Source organism: Telmatherina bonti (assembly GCF_933228915.1).
Source record: "Telmatherina bonti genome assembly, chromosome: 23".
Classification (NCBI taxonomy): Eukaryota; Metazoa; Chordata; class Actinopteri; order Atheriniformes; family Telmatherinidae; genus Telmatherina; species Telmatherina bonti.
Window position 1 is genome coordinate 22,051,239 of NC_136632.1, and position 25,627 is coordinate 22,076,865.

General features: G+C 37.8%; 2 protein-coding genes across 2 annotated transcripts in view; both read left to right on the top strand.

The window, feature by feature from the left end:
* dgki (diacylglycerol kinase, iota) overlaps window positions 1–9,312 on the top strand; it is a 105,771-nt gene extending 96,459 nt beyond the window's left edge. Inside the window, exons 27-34 of the mRNA XM_079262898.1 lie at window positions 2,583–2,623; window positions 2,704–2,828; window positions 3,854–3,879; window positions 4,310–4,347; window positions 5,260–5,380; window positions 5,491–5,527; window positions 7,228–7,327; window positions 8,628–9,312. Coding sequence (XP_079119024.1) covers window positions 2,583–2,623; window positions 2,704–2,828; window positions 3,854–3,879; window positions 4,310–4,347; window positions 5,260–5,380; window positions 5,491–5,527; window positions 7,228–7,327; window positions 8,628–8,738 — 599 coding nt within the window. The 3' untranslated portion in view covers window positions 8,739–9,312. The remainder of the gene's footprint in view (window positions 1–2,582; window positions 2,624–2,703; window positions 2,829–3,853; window positions 3,880–4,309; window positions 4,348–5,259; window positions 5,381–5,490; window positions 5,528–7,227; window positions 7,328–8,627) is intronic.
* A 7,555-nt stretch (window positions 9,313–16,867) lies between these two features.
* On the top strand, window positions 16,868–22,521 carry LOC306773092 (uncharacterized protein). The gene is made up of 7 exons (XM_079262817.1): window positions 16,868–16,927; window positions 18,360–18,801; window positions 20,815–20,925; window positions 21,036–21,097; window positions 21,513–21,671; window positions 21,849–21,962; window positions 22,041–22,521. The coding sequence occupies exons 2-7, from the start codon at window positions 18,360–18,362 to the stop codon at window positions 22,077–22,079; spliced, it is 927 nt and encodes a 308-aa protein (XP_079118943.1). The 5' UTR covers window positions 16,868–16,927; the 3' UTR covers window positions 22,080–22,521.
* The last annotated feature ends 3,106 nt before the right edge of the window (window positions 22,522–25,627 follow it).

Consider the following 25,627-nt stretch of genomic DNA (forward strand, 5'->3'; position numbering starts at 1 on the left):
TGATGCTGATTCTAAATCTGATTCTGGATTTAAATCTGATTCTAAATATAAATCTGATTCTGATTTTAAATCTGATTCTGGATCTAAATCTGATTCTAAATATAAATCTGATTCTGATTCTAAATCTGATTCTGGATCTAAATCTAATTCTAAATCTAAATCTGATTCTGATTCTGATTCTGGTTTCAATTCTGATTCTGATTCTGGTTCTGGTTCTGGTTCTGATTGTCCTGCTGGAGGTTGAACGTCTGTTTCCAGTTCAAGTTTATTTATACAGCACATTTTTACAGCAACAACTGCCCCAAGTGCTGAACAATAAAGCAACAAACAACACTTCACATTTTAAACACTGCACAGTAAAAATAAATCAAATCTGCAATTAAAAACGAAAAGCTAGAATAAAAATTAAATTAAAAAACATAAAGGACAAGCTCCGGTTTGATCAAATGCCAGTGCAAAAAGTGGGTTCTAAGTACAGACTTAAAATCGGAGACAGATTGGCAATCTCTGATGTGATGGGGAAGCCGATTCCACATCTTAGGAGCAGCAACAGAGAAAGTTCTGTCACCCCTGGATTTCAGTCTGGTAAATGGGACCTGGAGTAAGAGCTGTGAAGAGGACCTCAGAGGTCCTAAAACCAACTGGAATACAATGCAGAGAAGCAGCTTCAGCCTCAAATCTAAGGAAGACTGGCGTTAAATTTTCCGAATGTTTCTATAAGCAGCATTTTCTCTCCGGACACCTCCATAGAGACCAGTCTTTATATGAGTCAGGTATGTCTCACAGTTTCCTATAGTCCTGCATGTTTTCCATGTGTCCCTGCTCTGACACATCTTATTAAGAGCAAATGGAGCAGTGACACATGGAAAACTTGCAGGACGAGGGTCCAGGTTCCCTTCCTCTGCTATACACAAAGAGTCATCTCTAATGCGGCGCTTTACACCTCCTTTGAGGCTATTTTTGGTCTCTTTTGCCACTTTTTCTACTGAGCGGTTCTGTTCGGGCCAGAGCGGTTTGGAAACCTTCTTTTAGAAGGAACCAGAGTGTTTCCACAACATGTCGGACCACCACTGTGCATGCAGGGTTTAGACCTAATGCAGAGCATGACCTCACCAGACCTCACAGACCTTCTTTACCTTTTATCTTTCCATCGGCAACTGAACCGCAGCTGAACGGCAACGCTGTTTGTTCGTGCTTGCTGTTGTGGGCAGTGACGCTTTTCTGTCCTTTAGTTAATGGATCATATCATGTGGTGCAAGTAAGTCCACCTTAACCACTCCGCACCATTTTCTATGCATCTGCAACTGAAGGAGGCCCTGAAATGGCTTTATTTTATTTTATTTTATTTTATTTTGTTTTGTGTTATTTTATTTTGTTTTGTGTTTTTGTTTTATTTTATTGTATTTTATTTTATTTTGTTTTATTTTAATTTATTTTATTTTGTTTTGTTTTGTTTTATTTTATTTTATCATTTCTTTTTCTTATTTATTTTATTTTATTTTATTTTATTTTATTTTATTTTATTTTATTTTATTTTATTTTATTTTATTTTATGTTCTTATCCGAGGTCATTTGTTGTTTTTACTCTCCAGTGTTCCTGAGTGGGGGCCGCCTGCACTGGTCGCTGCTCTTGGCTCTGGCCAGATTATCTCTGTTTTGTGGGGGGCATCTTCATGGTCTGGGGGGTCTGTGGCAGTGTCACGAGGTGGTGGCATGGGGGTGGAGGTGCTCTGACCGCGGGCTGTTGGAGGGACCTGGTGCAGATGCTGTTTCCTAACTGGTGGTCCTCTGTATTCAGCCACAATTTTTGTTTTTGTTTTTTTGTTTTGTTTCTTTGGGGTTTTTTTGTACAAGTTTTTCTGAAGTTTTTATAGGCTGTGTACACACAGTGTGTGGTTCTGTACATGTACCTGTGTGTATGAGTCATGTATGTGTGCATAATGGTGGGGGGAAGGGGGTGTGGGGCATTTTATCAATAAAATCAGATTTGATTTGACTTGTATGGGACAGTTTTATAATGGAAACACACAACATAGCGTACCCGACCGTACCGGACCAAACAGATCTGCTCAAAGGAAACGAGGCTTTCTGATTAAAGTCCTCCTTGCCTGGTGTGTAAAGTTTGGTGGATGGACCTCCCATAGCAGGTTTTATTATTTCCATTTTACGGTGATGGATTTATTGCAGGTCTTTGGGATTTTCAAAATGTCTCATATTTTGTAAAGTTCAAGTCTAACGTGATCGTGTCCCTGACCCGGTTGGAAAGCTCTTTGATCTTCCTCAAATTTGAATAAAATATTCTTTCTGATTCTATTCAAGAAGAATGAAGTATTCTTCTTGAAAAATAAAAATGAAAAAATAACCTTGAATTTCTTCTCAGGGATGAATAAAATATTCTTGTTCTTGATCTTCATAAAGAACTTTTCTCGTTTATTTGTGGGGAAACATGTGACAGGAATAAAATAATAAAACATATCAAGCAACTGCGGTTATGTTATTGAACTAGAGTTTAAGTGATCAATTTAAGGAATTCAAAGCTAATCAATAACATTAACACAAATATGTGTCTCTGTTCTCCACAGCAACATCAGCTGATCGCTTCTATCGCATTGATAAGGCTCAGGTAAGACATGCGCTCAGAAGTCATTTAACTGATTATTTCATTCAGTCCTCTCACTCTGCCTTCATCCTTTCTGTTTGCAGGAGCATCTCCACTTTGTGACAGAAATATGTCAGGACGAGGTGTTCATCCTGGACCACGAGGGACCTGCGGTGAGCCAGGGCTCCTCTACAGGGATGCCTGATCTGGTGGTGGAACCAACAGCTGGGTGAGACGACAAAAAGAGGGGACATAGTTTATTTGAAAACCATTTTTTCAAGGGAAAAAAAAGTAGAAAATGAGTTATTTTGTGCCTCTAGATCAGGATCAGACTTTTTAATATTCAGATTTTTATAGATAAAAATAGATTTTATAAAACAAACTGATTAAAAGTGCTTTTCGAATGGATTATATGAGATATTAACATCACCACCAGGATTTCACCTCTTGGTTAATCTGCCATTTTTTTTAAAGCTACAGTTTAGTGTTATAGGCTTTAGCATCCTTGTTTCTTTCAGTGACTGACGACCCACAAACACGAAATCCAGAATTAAACAAACAACCATCAACGTCTCAAAGGACATCTGAAAATTATAGGATCCAGCCTGAATAGGTTCTGTAGTTTTATTACAAGGCCCACCACTGGTGGAGAGACTCAGTACTGTTTCACAAACAATTTCTAGTTGTAATTAATAAGTAAGTAAGTAATTTATTATAAGAAATAATAGTTTCATTATGGGATTTCAAAATAATTTAATCCAGTGGATTATATTCAGATTTCCAACATGGTTTTAAAAGTGAGTGTTTCAGTTGGCTGCAATGTGAGATTTCTATCAGTAGATGTCACTAAATCTCCCAAAATGGACTTTTAAATATCAAACATTTCAACATTCCTCCATCCATGTCAAGACTTTATGCTAGAAAAAGTATTTGTAAAATTAAGACAATTATTTTTCTTTCTTTATTTATTTTTGTTTGTTTTTTTAAAAAATAAAAATTAATTTAAAAAAAAAAAATTAAGATTATTAAAGATGTCTTAACTATCAATTAATAACCAGCTTGGCAGGACAAGAAAAGACATTAGAAAACAGCCATTTGGGTAATTTTTTAAGCATTTTGCTCCTATTTTGTAGCCAGTATAACTAGTGAATAATTAAACAACCCAATCATAGAACTTTAATCATATAATAAATATGTTGTTGTAGCTGCTTTGTCAGGAATTGCTCATTTGATTCTCTTTATTCCTGCTTGCAGTGCTCCCTTGACAGCAGATGAGTCAGGTATAACACCGACGCACAAACACCATGCAAACACTGACTTTCACATTTACATAATTTGTTTTGTCCTTTAATGTTTACGTTTGGAAATATGTTGCACTCTGCATGTTTGTAAAGTTTCTGAACATGACTCACACAAGTAAACCTGTGTCTGCCAAAAGTTGTAAAAAAAACATAAAAACGTGTTTTTAAAACAGGTTTCAGCTCCTGCAAGTTATTTTTCTTTTTTTGTACCTCCCAGACTAGAAGTCAAACTACATGTTATGAGGTATTAGTTATGTAATCTGGTTTAAAGTCAAAATTATATTTTTTCATCTACTTTAAGGCCACTGTTGTCACCTAGCATATTTTAATGTGCTATTCAGGGGAGTGTAAAAACTTATTATAATGATTTATTTACATCTCTGTGGGTTTTTCCTCTTTTCTTTTGCAGCACTTCTGACGGCTGCCAGTTCTGGGGATCTTTCTACGGTAAAGTACTTTCACACAGACAAACGTTAACACCAGCAGGCTGTGAAACTTCTATTTAACGCATTTGGGTTGGGACTTTGCTGCAAAACCAGTAAACAGACGGGACACTTTAAATATAAACACATGACAGAGCTTGTAAACCTGTTCAGCTTCTACATCGATGTCTGATATTATATATCACATGTATGATCAAACACTAACTCACCTCATTAAATCAATTTAAATAGGTTTACCTGCAGGTTTCAGTGAGATTTTTTACATTTTCTCCATTGTTGATGCTCTCTTTCCAGCTTTTACTTAATTTCTTTTTTTTTTTAAAAAATGCAAATATACACTGAAATTAGGCTGTATATTATATAATGTTGTAAAATGTAGCCCATAAATATTAACAGCAAGACAATAAAATGTTTCAGAATAATGCTTAATATAAAACATAAATGTGGCTGCTTTTATGATTCTCTTGTCAGTTTCCTAACATCTTACCGAACGAACATCTTAACTTTTATGAATAGGGAATAAAGAGATGATTTCTCAATAATTTACTTCTTTATTATTTTTTTAAACTAAAAGATGAATTACAGCCGCATCTGTAATGGAAAATATTTGTTAGAGAGGGTATTTGAGCATCAAAAAGCAGCATTTTACTCAGGATTTATTTGTTTTCTGTATTGTTTAACACTGTTATTGTTGTATTTTATGTTTATATTAGTCATCATTTTATAGATAGATGAGGATATGAGCTCATTTAATATTCATTCATTCATGAACCGCTTAGTTCGATGAAGGGTTGTGGGGAAGCTGGAGCCTATCCCAGCAGTCTTTCGGCGAAAGGCAGGGTACACCCTGGACAGCTCGCCAGTCCATCACAGAGCTTCGTTTAATATATTTATTCATTCTTTGCTGTTTCTGCAGCTGTCACAGTGCGTACGTCGAGGCGTCAGCTTGTTGGTAAGAGACTCCGGAGGCTGTTCAGCGTTACATTTAGCTGCACAGAATGGACACGCAGAGGTGGTCGGCTTCATGCTGCAACAAGGTGAGGATCTGTATGATCCTGGGAAACAGCAGGGTTGAATGTTTACGGTACAATATTCATTTTTCACCTTGAAGTCATCATCTCTTCTGTTTCTCCTTTTTATTTTTTAGGCTCAAAGGTTCTTTTGGATTTAGCAGACAGAGAGAAGTATGTCAGATACTTAACATTTTCTTTCCACATATTCATGGTTGTGCATACAGTTATTGTTTTATTGCATCCACTTATTTTAATTTTAATTTGTTTATTTGTATAAAAATAATACAGCAAGCAGACAAACGATTAAATAACCAAAAGCCTCCATCATGAACCATTAAAACATGAAAAGAATCGGACAGCGAATTGACCTTGATGAGCAACACACTGAGGAGGATGAATATCCTGGGGTTTTCCTGTATTGTATAAATAAACAAACAAGTTTGATTTAAAATAATTATTGAAGTGTTTATGAATTTTGCCTTCAGCAGACAAAAACTTATAAACAGGTGTATAAAGTAAAAGCAGCTCTTTCCCACCACTTACTAAACCAGGTGAATTAATCAGCTCAGCTCCACTGCAGGTAGAGGAACCTGTTCTAGATGCATCGCTACATCCAAAAACATGTTTATTTTTACATCTACTTCTACTTTATACACCTCTGCTTGTAAACAAAAATGCATATTTGAAAAATATTTCATAAATTGTCACGATGAAAGGCGTGGTTCTGATCGACATGTCGTTTTAAACAAGCAGTAAACTCCAGTAGAGAGTTGGAGGGAAAGTGCTTCCCTCAGGTCAAGCTGCAATCGATGAGAGAAGGAAACACAACGCTGTAAAAGAAAGTGAGAGGAAATTGTGTTGTACCAAGAGGACTGAACCTCCTTACTGTAGTGATGGATTCATTCTTACTGACACACCCGGCATGCTCTCTTCATGTCGTCACCAACAACTCCCGGGAATTTTGTAGCTCATACCTGAAGTAGCTCAGATTCTTTATTGTCTGTCACTTTGCCTGTAAAAATAAAAAAACTAGTTGTTTTTTTTAACATTTAAAGATAATTTTTTTAATTTGAACCATGCAGCGTAGGCAGCTAGGCCTACAATTGCATTCTCAAAGTGTTAATGTTTGAGTGAGACAGAGTCATTTATTCATTCATTATCTGAACTGTTTAGACCAATCAAGGGTCACGGGGGAACTGGAGCCTATCCCAGCAGCCTCTGGGCGAGAGGCACCAGTCTATGCAGGACCAACACAAAGAGACACACAACCCGTCACACTCACTACTGGGGACAATTTAGAGTAACCAGTTGACCTAACATGCATGTCTTTGGTGGTGGGAGGCACTGAGAGAACAATGAAACTCCACACAGAAAGAGAGTCATTTTAATAAATTAAAAACAACAAAAGTCCAAGAATGGACCTTGTGGGACCCCACTGTGTGAAACTCATTGGCTGTTTCTGTATATGGAAACCCAATCTGCGCCGCCCCAAGCAAGCACCAGCGTGCACCCAACATGTTGTGACTGCACACCAAATCTGAAAGGATTTTATTGTTTGCTTATGAAAAGACGCCACAAGTGAATTCATTACTTTCAACATCAGGTGAACTTTGTCAACCAGGTGAAGTAAAACCTTATAAGTAGGATGAATTTTGCAAAGCCGTATTGATGACTGTATAGGAAAGCATTAGAATATAAATGGGACATAAATCCCATAACAGACTATTTTTCCTGAAAAGCATGAAAAGCCAGCTGTCATGAGGGGAATAACTTTAGAAACTTCTTGTGGAGGATCTGACTCACACTTATAATAATGTGAGGACTTTCCAGACTGACTGATAACCAGACTGTGTGTGTGTGTTTGTTTGTAGAGGGAATACCGCTTTGCATAAAGCAGCTTCTGAGAAGCAGCACGCCGTGTGTCGATTGCTGGTTGAGGCCGGGGCTTCGCTAGACAAGACCAACCTCCAGGTAATTGTCTGACAGAATCCAAACCGCGGAGTTCCCACGAAGCTGAGTCATTTCAGAGGTAGCATCCACATGGTTTACAGGAAAAGAGTTTCACCTGCTCTCAGGGTGTGGCCACCTTCCTTCTTCTCTGCCTTTCGGTTCTTTGATTATCTGAATGAAGTCAATATAAAGTGAAAGGAAAAGCAGAAGAAGGCAAATGGAGGATAAAGATAGAAGTTTTGGTTCCTTTTTGGGATATAAATGAAAAAAAATCACCTGTTGTGTTGCAGTTTAAACTGAATGTGTTGTGACTCTTTGGTTCAGACAAAAGTGGGAGCATTTAAAAGGTAAACAAAAGCAACAGGAACAGATGCCGACTTTTTGTTCTTTAATCTGTAATAACAGACAGAAAAAGACTTCCTGCTTCCTGACTGGGTCCAAACAGCTGTTCATCAGGAACAATAACAAGTAAATATCATCATAGTTCAGTAATGCATCTTCATAACACTGCAAAAACTCGGCCTTAAAAAACAAAAAGAAAAAATGCAAAAATTAGGTAAATGTTGCTTAAAATAAGATAAATTATCTGCCAACAGAACAAGAAAATTTGGCTTGTCAAGACTTCCCAAAACAAGTAAAAATACTCTTAAAACAACAAAAGAATTATCTTACCCTTAAAAAATTTAAGCATATGTGTACTCAGTTTAGATTTTTAATCTTAGATTTCAGTTTTTGCAGTGAACAAGTACAGATTAAGCTGAATTTGACACTTTACAACACTTTACTTCTAACTGCCTCATACCTGACTGCTGTAGGCCAAAGTCACACCGAATCTGCCAACTTCAAACTAGCCTTAATGGGATTATATGGATTATTATGGGAATTTTTATGCCCTAAAAAGAGAGGAAAACAGTGATTTAACGTAATCTAACTTACATTTAAAGGGTTAAAATCCTTACAGTCTGTTGAATGCTTGGTAGTTTTTAGTTTTGTCTGAATGGTTCCGTTGATGTTTTTTTTGTCTGTAATGAAGAGCGTAGAACATTTAACAGACTCCTTATGCTTAATAGTGAGAATTTGCATTGGAGGTAGCTGCACTTGCAAATATGGAAGTTCCTTCTTTAGGTGAAGCCAGGGGAGGTTGAGTTTTGTGTTTTATCCACCTTTTATTTTGCATTTCTATCTGTTTTTGTTGGTTGCCCGGAGCTCCTGCTTGTTGTCTCAGTGTTTACCATTTAGTGGGACTGTCCAGACGTAGAGAATACTTACAGAATGACTCAAATTACTCCGAAACTTTAACATGTGTGTGCATGTCCACCAGGGGAAGACACCTGCGGACCAAGCAGAGGGAGACTCTGAGCTCGTCACTTACTTGAGCTCCCAGCAAAATGCGTCATCTGCCTCTCACGAAGACCTGGAGACAGCTGTCTGAGGCTCACACACACCCACACACACTCCCTCTGCACTCTGGACTCTGCACAAAGTCAAAGCAAAGAGTAACTGGAAGGGAAAAGTGTGTTAAAAGTGAACATTTTTACACCACAAACACAGAGACAAAGCCAGAGGCAGCGACGAACTGCCTCCGCTCGCAGCTGCACTGCAGTGGAGATTTTAACTGTCAGCTATTTATTTGTATTTATTTATTCATAATCTATTTATTGGTTGTGCTGATTAACTGACTGTCTTTAGTTTTAACAGTTCAGGATGCAAGTGCAATTTGACCACACATCGTGAGCTCTGCTGTTCGTCTTGTTAATGGAGTCATTTTGCTCACATTTTACTCTGCAAGACTTTTACAGTGATTGAAGATGTGTTAAGTCACAAAAAACATAGATAGAATTAGTATATTTATCCCATAAAACCTGCGTGCCAAAGACATTACACTGACGTGGTGTCATATCGAGTTCACTCACATTTCCAGCATCAAGCTTTTGTTTTCTGTCGGTAGACTTTTCCAGACATTCCAACGTTACAGTGACGCTCTTTCACAGCAGCTTCACTCGTCATCTGAGCCACCGCTGAGCCACAGGTTGGAAAAAACATTCGAAAAAATTCACAACATATCAATTTTACCACAGCAGGAACTTTCCCAGGAGACAAACAACTTTTTATTAGGAACTACGTATCATTTACTGGTTTAAACAAACCCCCGCTTTCGTGATTGTTTTTGATCCAGTTATATAACAGCGTTTTTGTAATCTATATATCTGCACAGAAGCCCTGAAACGGTCTGTTAGTTCCTGCAGTACCTCCTGTACTGAACTTCCTTATTCCAAAACTTCCTTCCCTTTATCTGTTGTTCATAACAGACCGTTCAGAAACGGCGAGTCAGACGATAAAACCACTAGATGGATGAATTCCAGCTGACTTGGCTGACTGGACTGCTCCTCAAGGCACAGTGAAAAGTTTATTGATAAATTTTAAAAAATCCTTAATGTCTCTACTAAGACTAAAAAACAAGGTTGCACTGATACCACATTTCTTCAAACTAAGTACAAGTACTTCCTGACACAGAGTTCTAGTTTAAATAGTAATAAATCCCATTCATAGACTGTATATAAAAAGATGGACGGAGCCTCCATGACGCACCGAAAGGTTTCTGGAGAGCTGAATTGAAGCTCGGTGGGCGGTTCCTACCATCACCATCTTTGCAGGGGCACGTGTGTCGTCTCGCCCAAAAAATACAAATATGGGCAAAGAGGTGGAGCTGAGAGGGGGGCTGTGAGCGTCATGGTGGATGATTGACATCGAGCAAACTGCCTGTAGCTAAGAGCTAACCAAGCTAACCCGGAGATAACAGGAGCTAACCAGCTAACGGAGGTAAGCGAGCTAAAGCTAAGTCACGTTGTTAACCTGCTAAAAACTGCGGTTGTTCTACGTTCTTCTTACTTGAAGCGGGAGATTGTATACCTGTCAATCAAAAGGACACGCCCCCAAATATGACAAACTTTGAGACTAAATTACTTTTAAAAGGGCGAGTTAGAGAAAAACTCACTCCCCCCACAGTTGTCATGAAGGTAAACCTGAATTATTAAACCTAAAATGGATTTTTCAACCATTTTAGACCAACTTCACAGCAGAAATAAACATGTTTAATTCTGCTGTGAAGTTGGTCTTTTTAACATGGGAGTCTATGGGGATTTGCTCTGTTTTGCAGCCTCTAGTGGATGAAGGGGGAACTGCAGTTTTATGCACTTCCGCATAGGCTTCACTTTTAACCGCCGGAGGCTCCGTCCATCTTTCCTATACAGTCTATGATCCCATTACAGGTAGGTGGACCAGAATGTCAGATGTAGTGACTGAGTGATGATGCGATAAATCCACTGGTTGTCCAGCAGTTATCCTCCATGTGGAAGGCTTCAAAAATATCCAAATCTTCGTGCATCAAGAGGTTTTTGGTGACAAAACATTTGTTGCCTCAAACTGGTTTCTTCAGCCGAGTTGAAGCCAAATTTGGATTTTTAATGTGGGATGAGTAACAACGTTTTTGTCCACAAACAGATTAGTCTCTTAAATTTTGTGTGTTCGTGCGTCGACAGCCTGAGTTTTTCACATTAGTATCAGGTTCTGTCGTATCGAAACACTTGGCACATAGTACCGTGCCGATACTGGTAGTGGTATCGCTGCATCCCCAGTAATCTGTTAGTAGAGAGTAAACGTAGCGCAACTGTGTCCGTGGAGGAAATGAGTGTCACTCATCCAAATTTCTGTTCTTTGACTTGTCTGATTTGAATATGGAAACCCAGAGATAATATTCATCCCCAGTTTGCAGTTCTTAAGGTTGTCATGCCAAATACGATGCAGGTGTTTTGTGTTTTCCCTCAAAGGTATATTTATATCAAAGTAGAAGATCTGATGAGATCAATAAATACCATGTAGTAAATATGTGAAGACCCTTTCAGTCAGAACAAACTTTATTTTGCTTGTTGTTAACATGTAAGATATTTGGCCCTCCACTGATTATTAGGAAATAAATAGCAAAAATCTTTTTGCCTAAAATGTACAGATCTCAAAGGTTTTGTCATCGTCTTTTGGAATAATGGTAAATTTGATCAAAAAAGTCATCATGAAGGTGTCAAGTTGATCTTTCAGAAAGCCAAGACACACTTTTCACCATTTTCTATGTGTTTTTAATCATAAAAAAATTAAATGACATCAGAATAACGCAACAGAAACTATAAGGAACAAAATACATCTGAACCTGCTGCGTCACTCAGTGAGCAGAGACCAGTATCTGCCCAGTATGATGGGAGTAAACCAGCACAAAGCATTGGTTTTAAAAAGCAAGTCTGCACCAATCAGCTCTAACGTCATCACCACCAAGCAGAAATGTTAATAACTGCTCATTATAAAGAGTATTTTTATGTTTGATTATCATCGAGCTTCTACAACCCACAAGACCCAAAACAAGTATGGAGATGTTCTTCAGCCACAAACTTCCTGGCTGGAGGAAAAGGACACACAGTGTCACACAGGCGGCCATGATGTCACATCTGATCAGTGTTTTAATCATTATTATTGTCCTGTAACTTCCAACAAATCATCTGAAACTAGTTTTTAAGTTTTCACAGCCAGATTGTGGTACTCCTACCTGATAATGCTTTTTACATGCTAAGTGTATGACAGTGTGTGTGTGTGTGTGTGTGTGTGTGTGTGTGTGTGTGTGTGTGTGCTGATGAGACTCATTCCATTCATATCTAAAACTAAACATCACAGTGGCATTGAGACATCTAGCTTTCAGTGCGGTGTGTGCTTGTTTGTTAATACAGGATGAGAACTTCAGTGTTTTCATGCAAATCTCATGTGCACGTGGTCGTACATGTTTGTGTTTGTGTGTGTGTGTGTGCGCGGCATTTATCCAAAAATAAAAAAAATAAAAAAAACAAAAATCTGAGCCATATTCAATGCAATATGAGTAGATGACGTCTTTGTTTTGCATTTCTCTCTTAATCGTTTACATTACATTAATGTTTGACCATTTAGCACGGAGGAGTATTGAATATGCAATGTTACTTCAGTGCCGGTTGAGTTTATGATTGTCTTGTTTTATTGTCTTCTTTTCTGTCATGTGTGTTAAAGGACTGAAACAATCCTGTGAGATCTCTGATATGAAAAGTTGTAAACTAAAGTGATATTGACAGTGGACAGAGCTTTCCCAGGTTTTTCATGAGATATTCCACAAACTGCATGTAGCCATTATGGAAGTCTCATTTTGGTCGGTTTCTGTCTTATTCAGTAATTCAGTGTTACTGAAAACCTTTGAAATGATCAATTTTTTAATTCATCTGAACATTTTATGATTTATTTTAGTTATTTATTTTTCTGTCAACATTTACTGTGAGAGTTTTTTTTTTTTTGTTTAAAGAAATTTGATTAAAAAAAATAATAAATATTTAAGATAAGACTGAAAATTCAGGATTAAAAACTGTAAAACTTTGTTGCCAAAATACTTTAGTAATGACCTGGAGGGAAATGGTTAATTATATTGCTCTGGTGGGCGAATGCTGTTGGCAGGAAGGACTTCATGTATTTTTCTCACTTGCAGCTATGTGAAGAAGCCTCTGACTGAACACTGTTTCCTCACTGTGTTGTGTAGAAGGTGTGAAGAATTGTCCTTCTCTGGACAGTCAGGCCCAAAAGCTCCAAATCAGCACAGGACCTTCTAGATCTTGATTTTTGTAAGATAATATGGAAAAAAACTTGCATATCTTCATATATTAAAGGTCTCTGACAGTGATTGCTATAATGTGTCTAAAACTACCACCAAATATGGGCTCCTGATTTTAATTTAGTACATTACAATGTTATATTTTAAAAATGTATTTTAAAAATACATGACTTCCTCAATGGCTACTGCGGTTAAATAACCAAAATGTAGAGCTTCCTTTGAAATAGGTAAGATGTTTGAGAAATATTGGGGATGAATGGAGATGGCTGTGAATAAACCGGGCCCATATAAAATGACGTACACGATGCTTCTTATCACTCTGGTAGAATCATGACTTTGTACTGAATTGTGTCTCATCAGTTAGTTATGCATGGATTTTTTTTTTTTTTTACCTCTTTGCAATTTGTTTTCTGGTAATGGCATTAAGAATGGCATTATTGTTGTTTAAACTAATAAATTATTATAGTTTAACATTTTTATAGCAGCGTTTCTTCTAAGGCTGGGCATGTATTGCGTGTTTTTGTTTTGCTTTTGTATTTTATTTTTCTGCTGCTGCTGATGATGATGGGATTACTTGAAGTTTGTTGTTTTGTTAATTTGTTTATGATGCTGTTTTTGTCTTTGACCTCATTTTCTGTTTTCGGGGATTACTATTGATGCAGTTATTATTGTGGCTTTCTTATTTATTTGTGATAAACACGCCTGTTCATCTGACTTTGGATGCAAGGTGGCTCAGAAGTGACTCCACACTTCACAATTTCAGTGTTTTCAATTTATCTTTATTAACAAAGAGCATTAGTAGCTGACTGAACTGCACATGTATTTACATTAATATAATTTAATATGTGTACTGTATATATAAAGATCATTACAGTACAGTCAGTAAAATGTCAAATAAAGATCTTTACATGAAAACATTTGAAATGCAACATCAAGGCTGAGAGTTTTCAATGCTGCAATTGGTTCATGTTAAAAGTTCAAGCTAACAACATCCATATGTTGTTAGCTTGAACTTTTACATAGGTTTTTACAGTGTTTTACATATTAACATTTAGATTAGTCAACGAGAAATAGGATCACATTTTCTGCCCATACTTTTATTATAAATATTCAATAAGTCAAAAGTGTAAAGCTGTTTGATCCAACAGCACCTAAATCTTTTATTAAATTTCACATAATTAAAGATCTTAAAAGAGCTAATTTTGTCAGTCTGTGGTTTTAAAGCCACTCCAAAGGTTTTAACACACATAGTGACAAACTAAAAGTGTTAGCAGCTGAATGAAAACTACTTTTTGTAAGATTTATTTTTTATCAACATTTGTTAGCAACTTAAAGCTAATGCTAATATATTTGCTTAATATGCTGCTAACTTCAAACTGACAATGCTAATGTTTCCGTGTTAGCATGCTATATGCTAACACAGAGGCCACCAACTCTGGTCCTCAAGAGCTACCATCCTACAGGTTTTAGCGTTTCTCTGGTACAAAACACTTGAAAGATGATAAAGTTCTCCAAGAACTTATTGTCATCTTCTGCACCTGCCTCGTAATGAGGCATTGATTTGGGTCAGGTGTGTTGCAACAGGGAAACTGCTAACATCACAATGTTTGGGCAATTGAATGTTTACTGTGTTAATGTGCAATAATTTGCTAATTAGCTCTAACTAATTAAAGCACGTTCTCCAAGTCAAAGTATATTATGTATTCAGTTTGTTTACAATGGACTTTAAAGTGCAGACAGGGGAAGCAAATACAAATATGTTAATTGATTTAATGGTGAGTTGATAACTGTAAACCTTATCTAATGGTGATCATGGAGGATGTACAGTGATAAATAATTAGATTAAGTACATATCAATCAGGCTAAGATGGTATTTGTAAATGAAAAGAATTGTGATCAATCTGATCAAACCATCATAATGTCAAATGGAGCAAAACTACAAAGAATCACTTGCAAAGTCTTTTACCTCTGATGACTAATGTTTCAGCACGAGTTTCAGTTTCATTAATGCTAATGCAACAAAAACAGATTAAACTAGTTATACTAGTTTTTACCAGAGGCCTGGGAGTTTGAGGGTCCTGCAAAAATACCCTAGGAGTTCTAGGGTTGGGAGACTGGCCTAAGTTTCTCCAAGTACTTGCTGTAGTACTTCTGCACACACATATACACATGTATATGTTTAAATAAAAATATTTACTGAACTTATTTACCTTCATTAGTGCTGGTAGTCCCACTTAGACAGTTTCATTTGCAAGGGTGACCTGCTTACCTAACACCCATGTCTTTGGACTGACAAGCCACATGAGTGAATTGGTAACAGACAGGTTACAATTGTATGTATTGTTTTTAAGCAAGCAGGTGGGTTGAAAACAGAATATATTTGCACAATAGCAGGAATTTTATTTTAAAGGAGAGCAGTATATCCTAAAGTGGCATAAAAGAAACTGCTCACAAATAAAAAAAAATAGACCATAGTTTTTTTAAATTAAAAGTAGTAATAAATCTATCCATTTCCAGCTTAATTTGTTGGATATATAGACTCATTCATTTTATTGTTAACAAGTTCTTTAAGATCCAAAAAGAAAATAACTCACCCTTATTATTGTAGATAAACTGTCATGTGTCTTGGAGGTTTACAACAGCATAACAGTCAGATTGAGTCATACTTTACAGTTTCTTTTAACTGAGCATGTTACAAGATGTCTGTATCATGTGATGCCAGAAACCGTTGTACCATTTCCAAAGAGTTGCGTGCAGTGTCAACAGGTACAAGTGGTTTTACCGTCTGTGAGATAAACCTGGACAGGATGCAGCGGAACATAATGTGCATAGATCTCTTGTATTTATTGCATTTTTTCATAACCCCTGAAAGAAGTGCAACTTTGAGCATCATCAACATCATCTCAATAGCTTTTAGAGGCCAGAAAAGTCAAACCATTCATTATATCATGAAATAAGAATAACAAAGAAGACAGAAAAAAAGTTTTTGGTAGAAAAAAAATATTTTAAACTTTGCAACTATCTTTTGAGGATCTGCTTTTTTACACTTTCTGAGGCCAAATTGTGTAAAAACAAATTATTGGCCATACAACTCAAATTAACACTGACATCTAAACACCACATACAGTGTACCGGAGGGAAGCATTTTAAGGATTCTTGACATATTTGAGTGTGTTATTCAGGCTCTGTAGTCTTCTGATTATGTAAACACACATAAAGATGAGTAATCTGAAAAGAGTGATACTTTTACACATTTCAAATATCTTGATGATAATAAAAAATGAATTATTCTTGTGTCTTGACATTGTACTTATTTAAAAGTCAGTAAGAGTGTGGGAGCTTTTTTATTACTACAGAGGAAAGATCATTAAGTTTCTGTAATTTGACCAACACAGGTCTTTGAAAAGTTGAGTATACTTAAACACTCCTCAGTTCTTCATGAAGGTTTGCTTTGTGCATAATTATTTTAAAATGTTTATGGGAACAAAATAAAAATATCACAATGACAAAGAACCCCATGTTTCACTGTTTGAACTTATTTTGAGTCACATTACTAGTTACAATTAAATGAGGAAACGGAAAGTTTTGCTTAGTCACTGCTGTTTGTCAGGATAGTTTCATTTTCAGATTCAAATGTTGAACGAAGTTCGTCACAAAGCGACGGGAAAAGTTTAAATCAGGGATTTTTTATGGAAATAATAAGTAGAAACCCAAGATATTTAATTAAATGTTGAAAAGCTCCATAAACGAGCACGAATTGTATATACCTTTATTTATTTTATTTACATGTATTTAAATGAGAAGGTTTCACGTCGTGTTACGTATATGTGACGTAACGAATGACGGCGCAGATAAAGAGCGTGTTACGCAGGACGCACGCTCATTCTGCGCTCCTTCAGCCGAGGAGTAAGGTATACGGATAAGTTTCGTCTATTTGTCGACTTTTCACTACAGTAAGTAGCTGTTTTTTTTTAGTGTCTTTATTAATATTATTATTATCATCACTGTATATCTTTGGAGTTTAATCTGTCAGAGTTTCTCATTTAAAAAGATTGTAAAAAAACTGCTGACCCGGAAAAGATCAATACCTGATCAGTATTGATCAGATGTCAGTAACTACCATTTTACCACGTTTTATATGATTGATCAATCTTATCAGGTAGTTAAAATAGTTCTAAATAACTTTTAAGTGAACTTGTATTGTTTAAGTGTCAGATTTATTCTAGTTTGTTGTTACATTTGTCACGTATTTGGGGCGATAAGCCTCGACATGAACCGCGTCATGTGATGTTTAACATGACAACATGACAGAATTGGCATTGATATGTTTATATGAGTTTATTCATATGATGAAAAGTAGACGTTTTAATTGTTTTAGTGATACAGTTTCACGTATTCTGTGTGAACACCTGTTTTTAAAAGTAGTGAAGTCAGTAAAGTTGTGATCTGAAATCACTTTTTTAAGTTATGACGTATAAAAATAAAATAATAAATAAATAAACTGTAAGCCAAAATGAATTTGACCAAAATGTCTCTCATCAAGGGGGAAAAAAACAAAGTTTACAGCCTGACAGATGTGCAGATTTCTGTAATTTCTTTAAATTTACAGAATTTTAGTTGATGTGAGTTCAGATGAACGCAGTTAGTTGAGTCATGGAAATGAGAAAAAAAAAACTCAAAACAAAACAACTAAAAGCTGCCATTCTGAGAGAAAGGGTCCAGGTTATTAAATAATATAAGAAAAAAATAATCTCAATACCATTCAGTCTTTATTACAGACTCCGAGATAAAAAGAAAAAACAAAAACCGAAACTAAATAACGTCTTAAAAAACATATATTGGTCCACACCCACTAGAAGACAATGAGTCTATATGAGAGTATTATAAAGCACTAAATTAAACATTAATTTATCCAATAATAATTTGATTATTTGAAGAATGGAGACAAGTTAATTTAAACTTAAATGTCTTTAAATGTGTGAGAAGTTCTTCCCCACCACCGCAGAGATGCTACGTTCATTGTCCTTTCTTCAACTCTAACCGTCATTACAAGCCGTAATTTGACCTCACGAGTGTCGTACAATACGCCCTCAACAAACAAATCTTCATCTGCACATGCAGAAAAATAGTTTTCTTTGATTTATACTAATTATGTTTTGAGGTAAACAATATAGTTTATGCATCGTGTTGTAACATTTACAGTTAAAATAAAGCCCCACCTTCATCTTTATATATTGTATTCACAACCAAGGTTTTGCACTTTAATTGGAAATCCAGGATGACATGACCACTTATCCAGTTGCATATTTATGAGCCTTAAGTTTATTGTTGGTTTAAGATAATGACATTTTTTTTCTTTTTCCTCTCTCTGGACTTGAAATCAAGATGGCGAATGAGCGTGTGGAAATACAGGAGCCCATTTCCAACTCCAATGGCCACACTGGCACCTCAGACTCTGTCCCTGAAACCTCCTCAGGCTCAAACAGCATGGAGGACACGGAGGAATACAGAATCCTTATGGCCTATGCAACCAGGAGACGGTCAGGAAAGAAGGCCGGGGCGGATACACAACCCAGCCTGGTCACGTCTAACGGGGGCAGCAATGCAAATGGAACAGCTCCGTCTCAGACGCTAAGCCAGACTGGAACAGAGGAGACGCCAGAGAAAAACAAAGATAAGAAGAGAAGGAAGAAGGGATGGAGACACTTTTCATCTTTCTTTAAATGTGTCAAACCTCAGACCGACGACACGGAAAGAACAGACGACTTGTCGCAGTCGGCAGGGACTGGGGACAACGTCAGGGCAAGTTGCTTTCTTCCTGGACAGGGTGAGTATGTCGCTACCGCCTCAGCAGGAAGTAAAACAGATTTTCAGTCCAAAATCTCAGGTCTTCAGTCAGAATGACGGAGTTGACAAATGTAGTCATCACGTTGTTTCTGTAGAGAAGCAGGAGGCATTTAAAGTTTCTCCAGTTTCTCTTATAGGAATTTAAACATAAAAATCTATTTTAATTAAATTCAGATCAAATACGCTTGACGTTTGTTGGACCTTTGGTGAATTTACTGCTGACAGTAAACTAAATAATTAATGATGGTGATAGACTTGTACTCTGGTTAGCAGTTGTTTTCTATGACTGGTAATTAAATAGTAGGGCTGTGACGATATGCTTTTGTCCCGATTCGATTCCAATTTGTTTGGGTGCCGATTCAATTTAAATTGCAATTCTCATGACTCTTCAATATTGCTTATTTTTGTAGATTAAAAACAAAAAAAATGTATCAAACTTTTTTTTTTTCTTGTCATTTTTCTTGGTTTCAATCAGGAAAAAACAACACAGTAGCCACACCATCAATAAAAAATTATTTTTTAAAAAAAGGGATTATTTTTGTTTATTTGGAAAAAAAAAAAGATTTTTTTTTTAACAACAAAAAAAAAAGATTTTAAAATTGTGAAGCAAAAAATCCTGATATTTGATTTTTCGATTAAATTTTCCCACCCTTATAAAATAGTCTGACATGTTCATCATAGTGACGATGTGTTGAATCTTTTACGACCTGTTGCTTCGCCAAAAGTTTGAAGACTCAAAACCAAGTTGAACTATTCGTGTGGGAGTGTTGATGTGCTGGTTACAGTCCTGTGATATTACACATGGTCACATACAGATGGATTTGTAACTCTGATGATGGGTTATGAAAGAATATTGAGTAAAGTCAGATTTTAACATGGTGGTATATCAGCCATGAATCAGTGGTGGTATGTAAATCACTACTGGTATGTAAACGTAAAATCCTCGACGTCACCTCAGATGTTGCAGAACGCTTCCTGTATTTACTGCAACTTTTTCAACGGCGCAAACGACTCCAGAAGGTCACATGACTTAAGAGAAACAGGGCCTTGCCTGCCTTTGGTCGTGTGATGTTCAGAATACTTCTTCTAGGGGTGGGAATATCGAATATCAGGGTGTTTTCTGCTTCGCAATTTTAAAATCTTTTTTTTTTCTCAAAGAAATTGATTTTTTTCTTTTTTAAATAAAAAATAATCCATTATAAAATTTTGTTTTTATTTATTAGTAATTTTACTTGACTTCTTGGGCATTATAGCAGCAGAATGATGGTCTGGCTACTGTGTCGTTTCCTAAATGAAATCAAGAAAAGACGTGGAAAAAAAGTTTTGTACATTTTTTTTTTTTTTTGTTTTTAGCCCACAAAAATCAGCAATATTGAAGAATCATGAGAATCACAATTCAAATCAAATCGGCACCGAATTGAATCAGGACAAAAGCACATAGTCTTCTTCCATGCAGGATTCATTTGGACACACCCACTTCACGCAATGCTTCCGCGTCGGACGCATTGTTGTCTGTTGTCTTTCTGTCCTCTTCCCCCCACACAGCAGAGGCAGATGGCTGCCTGTCCTGAGCCGGGTTCTGCCGGAGGTTTCCTTCCTGTTAAAAGGGAGTTTTTTCCTTCCCACTGTCGCCAGTGTGCTTGCTCAGGATGGGAGATTGAGTTGGACTCAACTCTCTGTTATGAATTGGCTTTCATTATGTTTTTTTTTCTCTCTGTAAAGCGTCTCGAGATGGCACTGCCAGGATTTGACGCTATATAAATTAAGTTGAAGTTGAGTTGAACATGAGTTCAGGACCCATAAGATGTTTACAAGTCGTTTTAAGGAACTTTCATTCTGCCAGCTCCTTGTTTCCATAACGTTCCTGAGAGAAACGGACTAATTCGCATGACCGGTTTGTTCTCGTACTTATCTGGAATGAAGGTTATAAACTCCTGACGCCTCCCACTTTCATTTTCTCAGTGTTGTTTTTCTTTGTCTTTTCCTGTTGCAGGTGAAGATAAGGAGGAAGAGGAGGATGAGCTGGACGAGGTAGCAGACCGACTGACGAAGATCGCGGATGAAATCAAGCTCAGTCCTCCGGAGCTGGAAACGGACAACGATGGTGAGTTTCCACATTGGTTCGGTAACCATCGACTACCAGCCAACACGAGTGAGAACTGGAGAGCTGATTTAAAAACAACTGATCTAATCATCATGCGATTTGTTGTTCAGATGACGTGGAGAGGATCGTCGGCCTGCTGCTGAGGGAACACGGAGACAAATTAAACGAGAGGGTGAGAAAACAACCTCCTCTGATGTGGAAATCAGCTACTGTAACTCTGAACCTGCGAGTTTACGGCAGCGGTGTCCAAAGTCGGTCCTGCACTCGTTCCTGTCCTGCAGGTTTAGGGATACAGCAAAACCTGCAGGAACTGCAGGATTGTGGTCCTTGCGGACCGGAGCTGGACATCCCTGGTTCATGGTTAACATGTGGAAGTTTATTTCTATATTTGATGTCTTTCCTGCTGGATTTGGTGTGTAACACGCAGCCATGTTGCACCGCAGCAGGCAGCTCCAAAGTTCACAGATCAAGTCGTTTTTGCTGATGCATCATGCAGAAACGTCTGCTGTAAATAATTTCTGCTGCTGAATGTGTTTGCTTGTCGTTAAAACACTAAGCAGGTCATGTTACTTGTGTCCCACCTGCAGCTGAAACAAGCCAACATCGGTCCAGAGCTTTTCCTCAACTACAGCTTCTTTGAGAGGCTAATGAACACCTTGCTCATAAGTACAGGCTACAGGAGCTCCAACCCGAGCGGTCTGGGACCACAAGCGTCACAAAAAACTCAGGTTGCCGTGACCTGCGAGGTGAGGAGGACTTTTTATTTGTTTTGTCCTCAAATCAGAGGGTAAAATGTACTTATTTGGCAACAGAACAGCTGTGATGTGATGACTCATTCAGACTCAAAGCTAGAAAACTCATCCTTCAGGTCAAAAGACAAATAAATGCTTGCAACTGAATGTTTTGTTTTTTTCCTCTGTCAGATCACCAGCCGTCTGTCAGCCGTGGAAACGCTGCCCATGAGCAGCCTACTGCAGCACGGAGCCAGATACCTGCAGGCCTACTATTCAAGCTGGGCGCAGCAGCAGGGCGGATATGTAAGCAGAACAATAACTACGACCGATAAACCTTTTCACATCATCAACATGACTTGAATGTCTGTTGTCTTCATGCAGGAGGTGGCCATTGACAGTGATGATGAGGAGGTTGATTGATTGTGGCTCCACAGCGCCGCCTTCAGGCAAAGCTGTCTTTGTGAAACGGTTCCCTCAGTGCGACTTGACTTCGGTTTCTCAGCCTCATCGCGTGTGAAAGAACTGGAAGAAATTATTTATATGGAAAAGATATCAGACTTGTGACATTTTATATTTTGTAAGGTCAAATCATTGTACACGTGTTTCAACATTTACAGCCGTAAGAGCAATACAGGTGTGTGTTTGTACAAATAATCACTATTTTCAGGTATTTTTAATTTTCAGGGAAAATAAGCCAAGTGTAAATCATTCTTATACCATCACAATGTGTCTTCATGATTCAGTAAGCGGAAAACACAGATTTTAGGAGGATTTTTAGTAGGGGGACCATATGAAAGAAATGTTAAACCTGCATTACTGTATTAGGTTAATGTTAAATGTATTGATCAGCATTTGCACTTTTAGCACAAAAATATTTAAGACTTTATTTTATTCAGATGCAACAATTTGCACAATGTAAAATGTTTTTTTGGTGTTGTAAATTCATTGTGTTCTATCAAAGAGCATCAATAAAGAACATGGTACAATGTGGAAGAGGATTTATGTGTTTTCATCCCAACTAGTTAGGAGCATCTTTCATAAATCAACACCATATAAAGAACTCATTAGTTAGTTTTAAGGGTCATACTTTCCAAAGATTAACTGTGATTGACCATCAGCAAGTCTGTAAAGAAGAGATTCCGGCAGCTTGTAAGAGTTTTAATAAGTTACTGAAGTAATCTTTGCGCGTGACCGTGAAAAACAGAACCAAAACAAAGCAAACAGCACAATTTGTGGCTAAAAGCAGAACTGCACCCTGGCCTACAGCAGTAATTGTATACTATGGGTTACCTGCCAGGTTTTTTATTGTAATATCAATTTTTACTGTAAAAATTCCGTTAAATAAAAAAGTATTTAGAGACCTCTTTTTCAATGTATGTCAACCATTTCCATAAAAAATAGTAATTAAACCGATGAAAAGGTTTGTTAAAGATGAGTTACTTCGAGTGAGTATGACCTTTACATTTGCATACTTGTATAAATACAGTATGTCCCGCTCTACTTGGGGAAATTAGATCCAACCTGTTCTCTGACAGCTCACCTGCAACCGCCTCAACCTGCTCTCCGACCATAAACCGGGTCGCGAGCTGCAGGTCGCATCAGTGCGTGCTGAAACGTGAGGCTCGCGCCTTCCTGTCGCTGCTGAACTCACCTTGGCTCAGTGGAGCGTGAAACCTGCGTAATGTTTAACGTCTCGCAGCAGTTTGGTAAATACTCCCCCACGCGCTCCGCGGTCAAGGATGACTCGCAGGTAACCGTGGAGGTTGTTCACTTCAGCGTTTCCACGCCGTACGACACGAAGGCGACGTGGCCGCCGCGGGGCGCCAAGATGCGGATCTCCAGAGCCAACAACAAGGGCGCGGGGGTGATGAAAGCTGTCCGAGCGCATCTGTCACCTCAGCCCACCAGCCTGGAGAGCCTGAAGGCGGCTTGGAGCGAGAGAGACCCGCCGCAGATGAGTCCTGAGCGGAGAAACGGAGGAGGGGGCCCCCGGGGGAAAAAGAAAGAGTCCCGACCCGATGTGAGGACCATCTTCTCCCCTGGAGAGAAAGACCCCAGGGTGAAGGAGGAGTTCGGGGATGGACACGTGTTTGAGTCCGGAGGGGAGCTTACCTGGTGTGATAAGTGCTGCAACTACATCCTACATGATGGCGTCACCTGTGCAGGTGAGAGGGTTTAAGAAGGGTGGGGTGGGGGCTCAAGTGAAGCAGCCTCTCTGAGATGTATGAAAAAGTGTTTCCCCAAGTTTTTAGGGGGGGTCACAGATTTTTTTTTAGGAAGACTGTGATCATAATCCTTTTATGGAACTTTAAATGAAATAAGAGGGACCAGATGATATAAGGCAGGGGCGTCAAACTCCAGTCCTCGAGGGCCGGTATCCAGCAGGTTTTTTGTTGTCTCCATGCTCCAACACACCTAACAGAAATCCATAAATATGTTGACAAGAAGCAGCTGGATCCATTTGATTTGAATCAGCTGTGTTGGTGGTTGGAGTTTGACACCCCTGATGGTTCCCAACCCAGTGGATGGACCAATGTGTGGATGGGTCAGCAAGGGTTTGATTATCCATAGCCTGTTTTAGGCCATGTCCACAGAGAGACAAGCTGGGGTGCATCCGCTTAAGGGTCACAATCCTGCTGATTTTCCATGCATCCCTGCTCCAAAACACTTGACTGTAGAACTTCATTGGCTGTTGGATCCATTTGCCAGGTATGTTGAAACGGGGATTCATCCCAAACCTGCAGGGCAGCAGCCCTCGAAGACCAACTTTAGACACTGCTGGCTTAAAGGTTTTTATCTCTTGGTTGTTTCATTTACCAAAGATTTTGGAGCCTGAAACACTTTAAACCAGTTCCAATTGGGAATAAAAGCATCAAAATGTGGAATCAAACAATCATTTTAAAACATATCTTTTTGTGAAAAAAAATCTTCTTGGTTGGCAACAATTTGTGCATCCAGACTTTTTTCATCCACCTGTGGTTTAGTCTGATTGTGGTGCTATGTGGAGTAGTTTCTGTTTATCCTGGTAAACTTTCTTTTTCTGCTCACATTTAAAGAATGAAACATTTCAGAGAAACGATTTGTTGTAATATTGTTTGTGTAATTTCTTACTTTTTTTTTTGTAAGATGACCCTAAGAGTTTTGAAATTATTAGTACTTAAAAAAAAAAAAGTTAGGCTTAATTTCCCATCAGGGATGAATAAAGTATCTTTGATAGTTAACCTTTAAGCTGCGGTTTTATCAAAGGAAAGTGAATAACTCACCCAGAACGCATTACTGAAGTTGGCTAATTTGATAGAGGCCTGCTAGGGGTCCTCAGGGACGATAGGTTGGGAACCAAATGACCAAACTAATCAAGGAGCATTGAGGGATAAGATGCTTTGATTTACTTCCTAAGATTGTGGAATATCTTCGATGACACAAATAGAATTTTATGTTCCTAAAAGAAACATGAAAAGTATATAAAATCTGAATTTTATGTATGAGATTTTATTGTTTTCTCTAAGAGCACAATACACGATGAATAACCTGCAATAAACAGGTTATTTTATAGAAAAATGAACAATGATGACAACAATAATCAAGTATATAATATATACTTTTATATGGCAAGTATATAATGGCACCAGAATCTAAAACCTTTTTTACAAAAACTGATTACTATCAAAATTATCTCCACGTGATGAGGTTAGTCACGGTTTTGTCTGACTTGTCGTGAAGAATAATAGTTTTGTTTAATGTACAAAGGCAGGGCCCTGACATGCTTAGCAGCTGGAATGTGGGTGGCATGCAGATGGACAGGTTACGTTGGACAAATGAGCCAACGTAACTCCTCACTACAAACTCTGGACTTCTGAGTCTGACACTGTCTGACAAACAATAGAAGTTGGAAACTGGAAAAAAGCGCTTCCTCCTCATGTGTTGGGGGTTTTTAAGACCTGCGTGTTCACCATGGTGGAATTATAAGT

Excerpts from the sequence above, each read along its gene's own strand:
- LOC306773092 (XM_079262817.1), top strand. The coding sequence starts at position 18,360 with ATGGCGAATGAGCGTGTGGAAATACAGGAGCCCATTTCCAACTCCAAT. Across the intron at positions 21,098-21,512 it reads GAGACAAATTAAACGAGAGG|CTGAAACAAGCCAACATCGG; the intron begins GTGAGAAAACAA and ends TCCCACCTGCAG. Across the intron at positions 21,963-22,040 it reads CGCAGCAGCAGGGCGGATAT|GAGGTGGCCATTGACAGTGA; the intron begins GTAAGCAGAACA and ends GTCTTCATGCAG.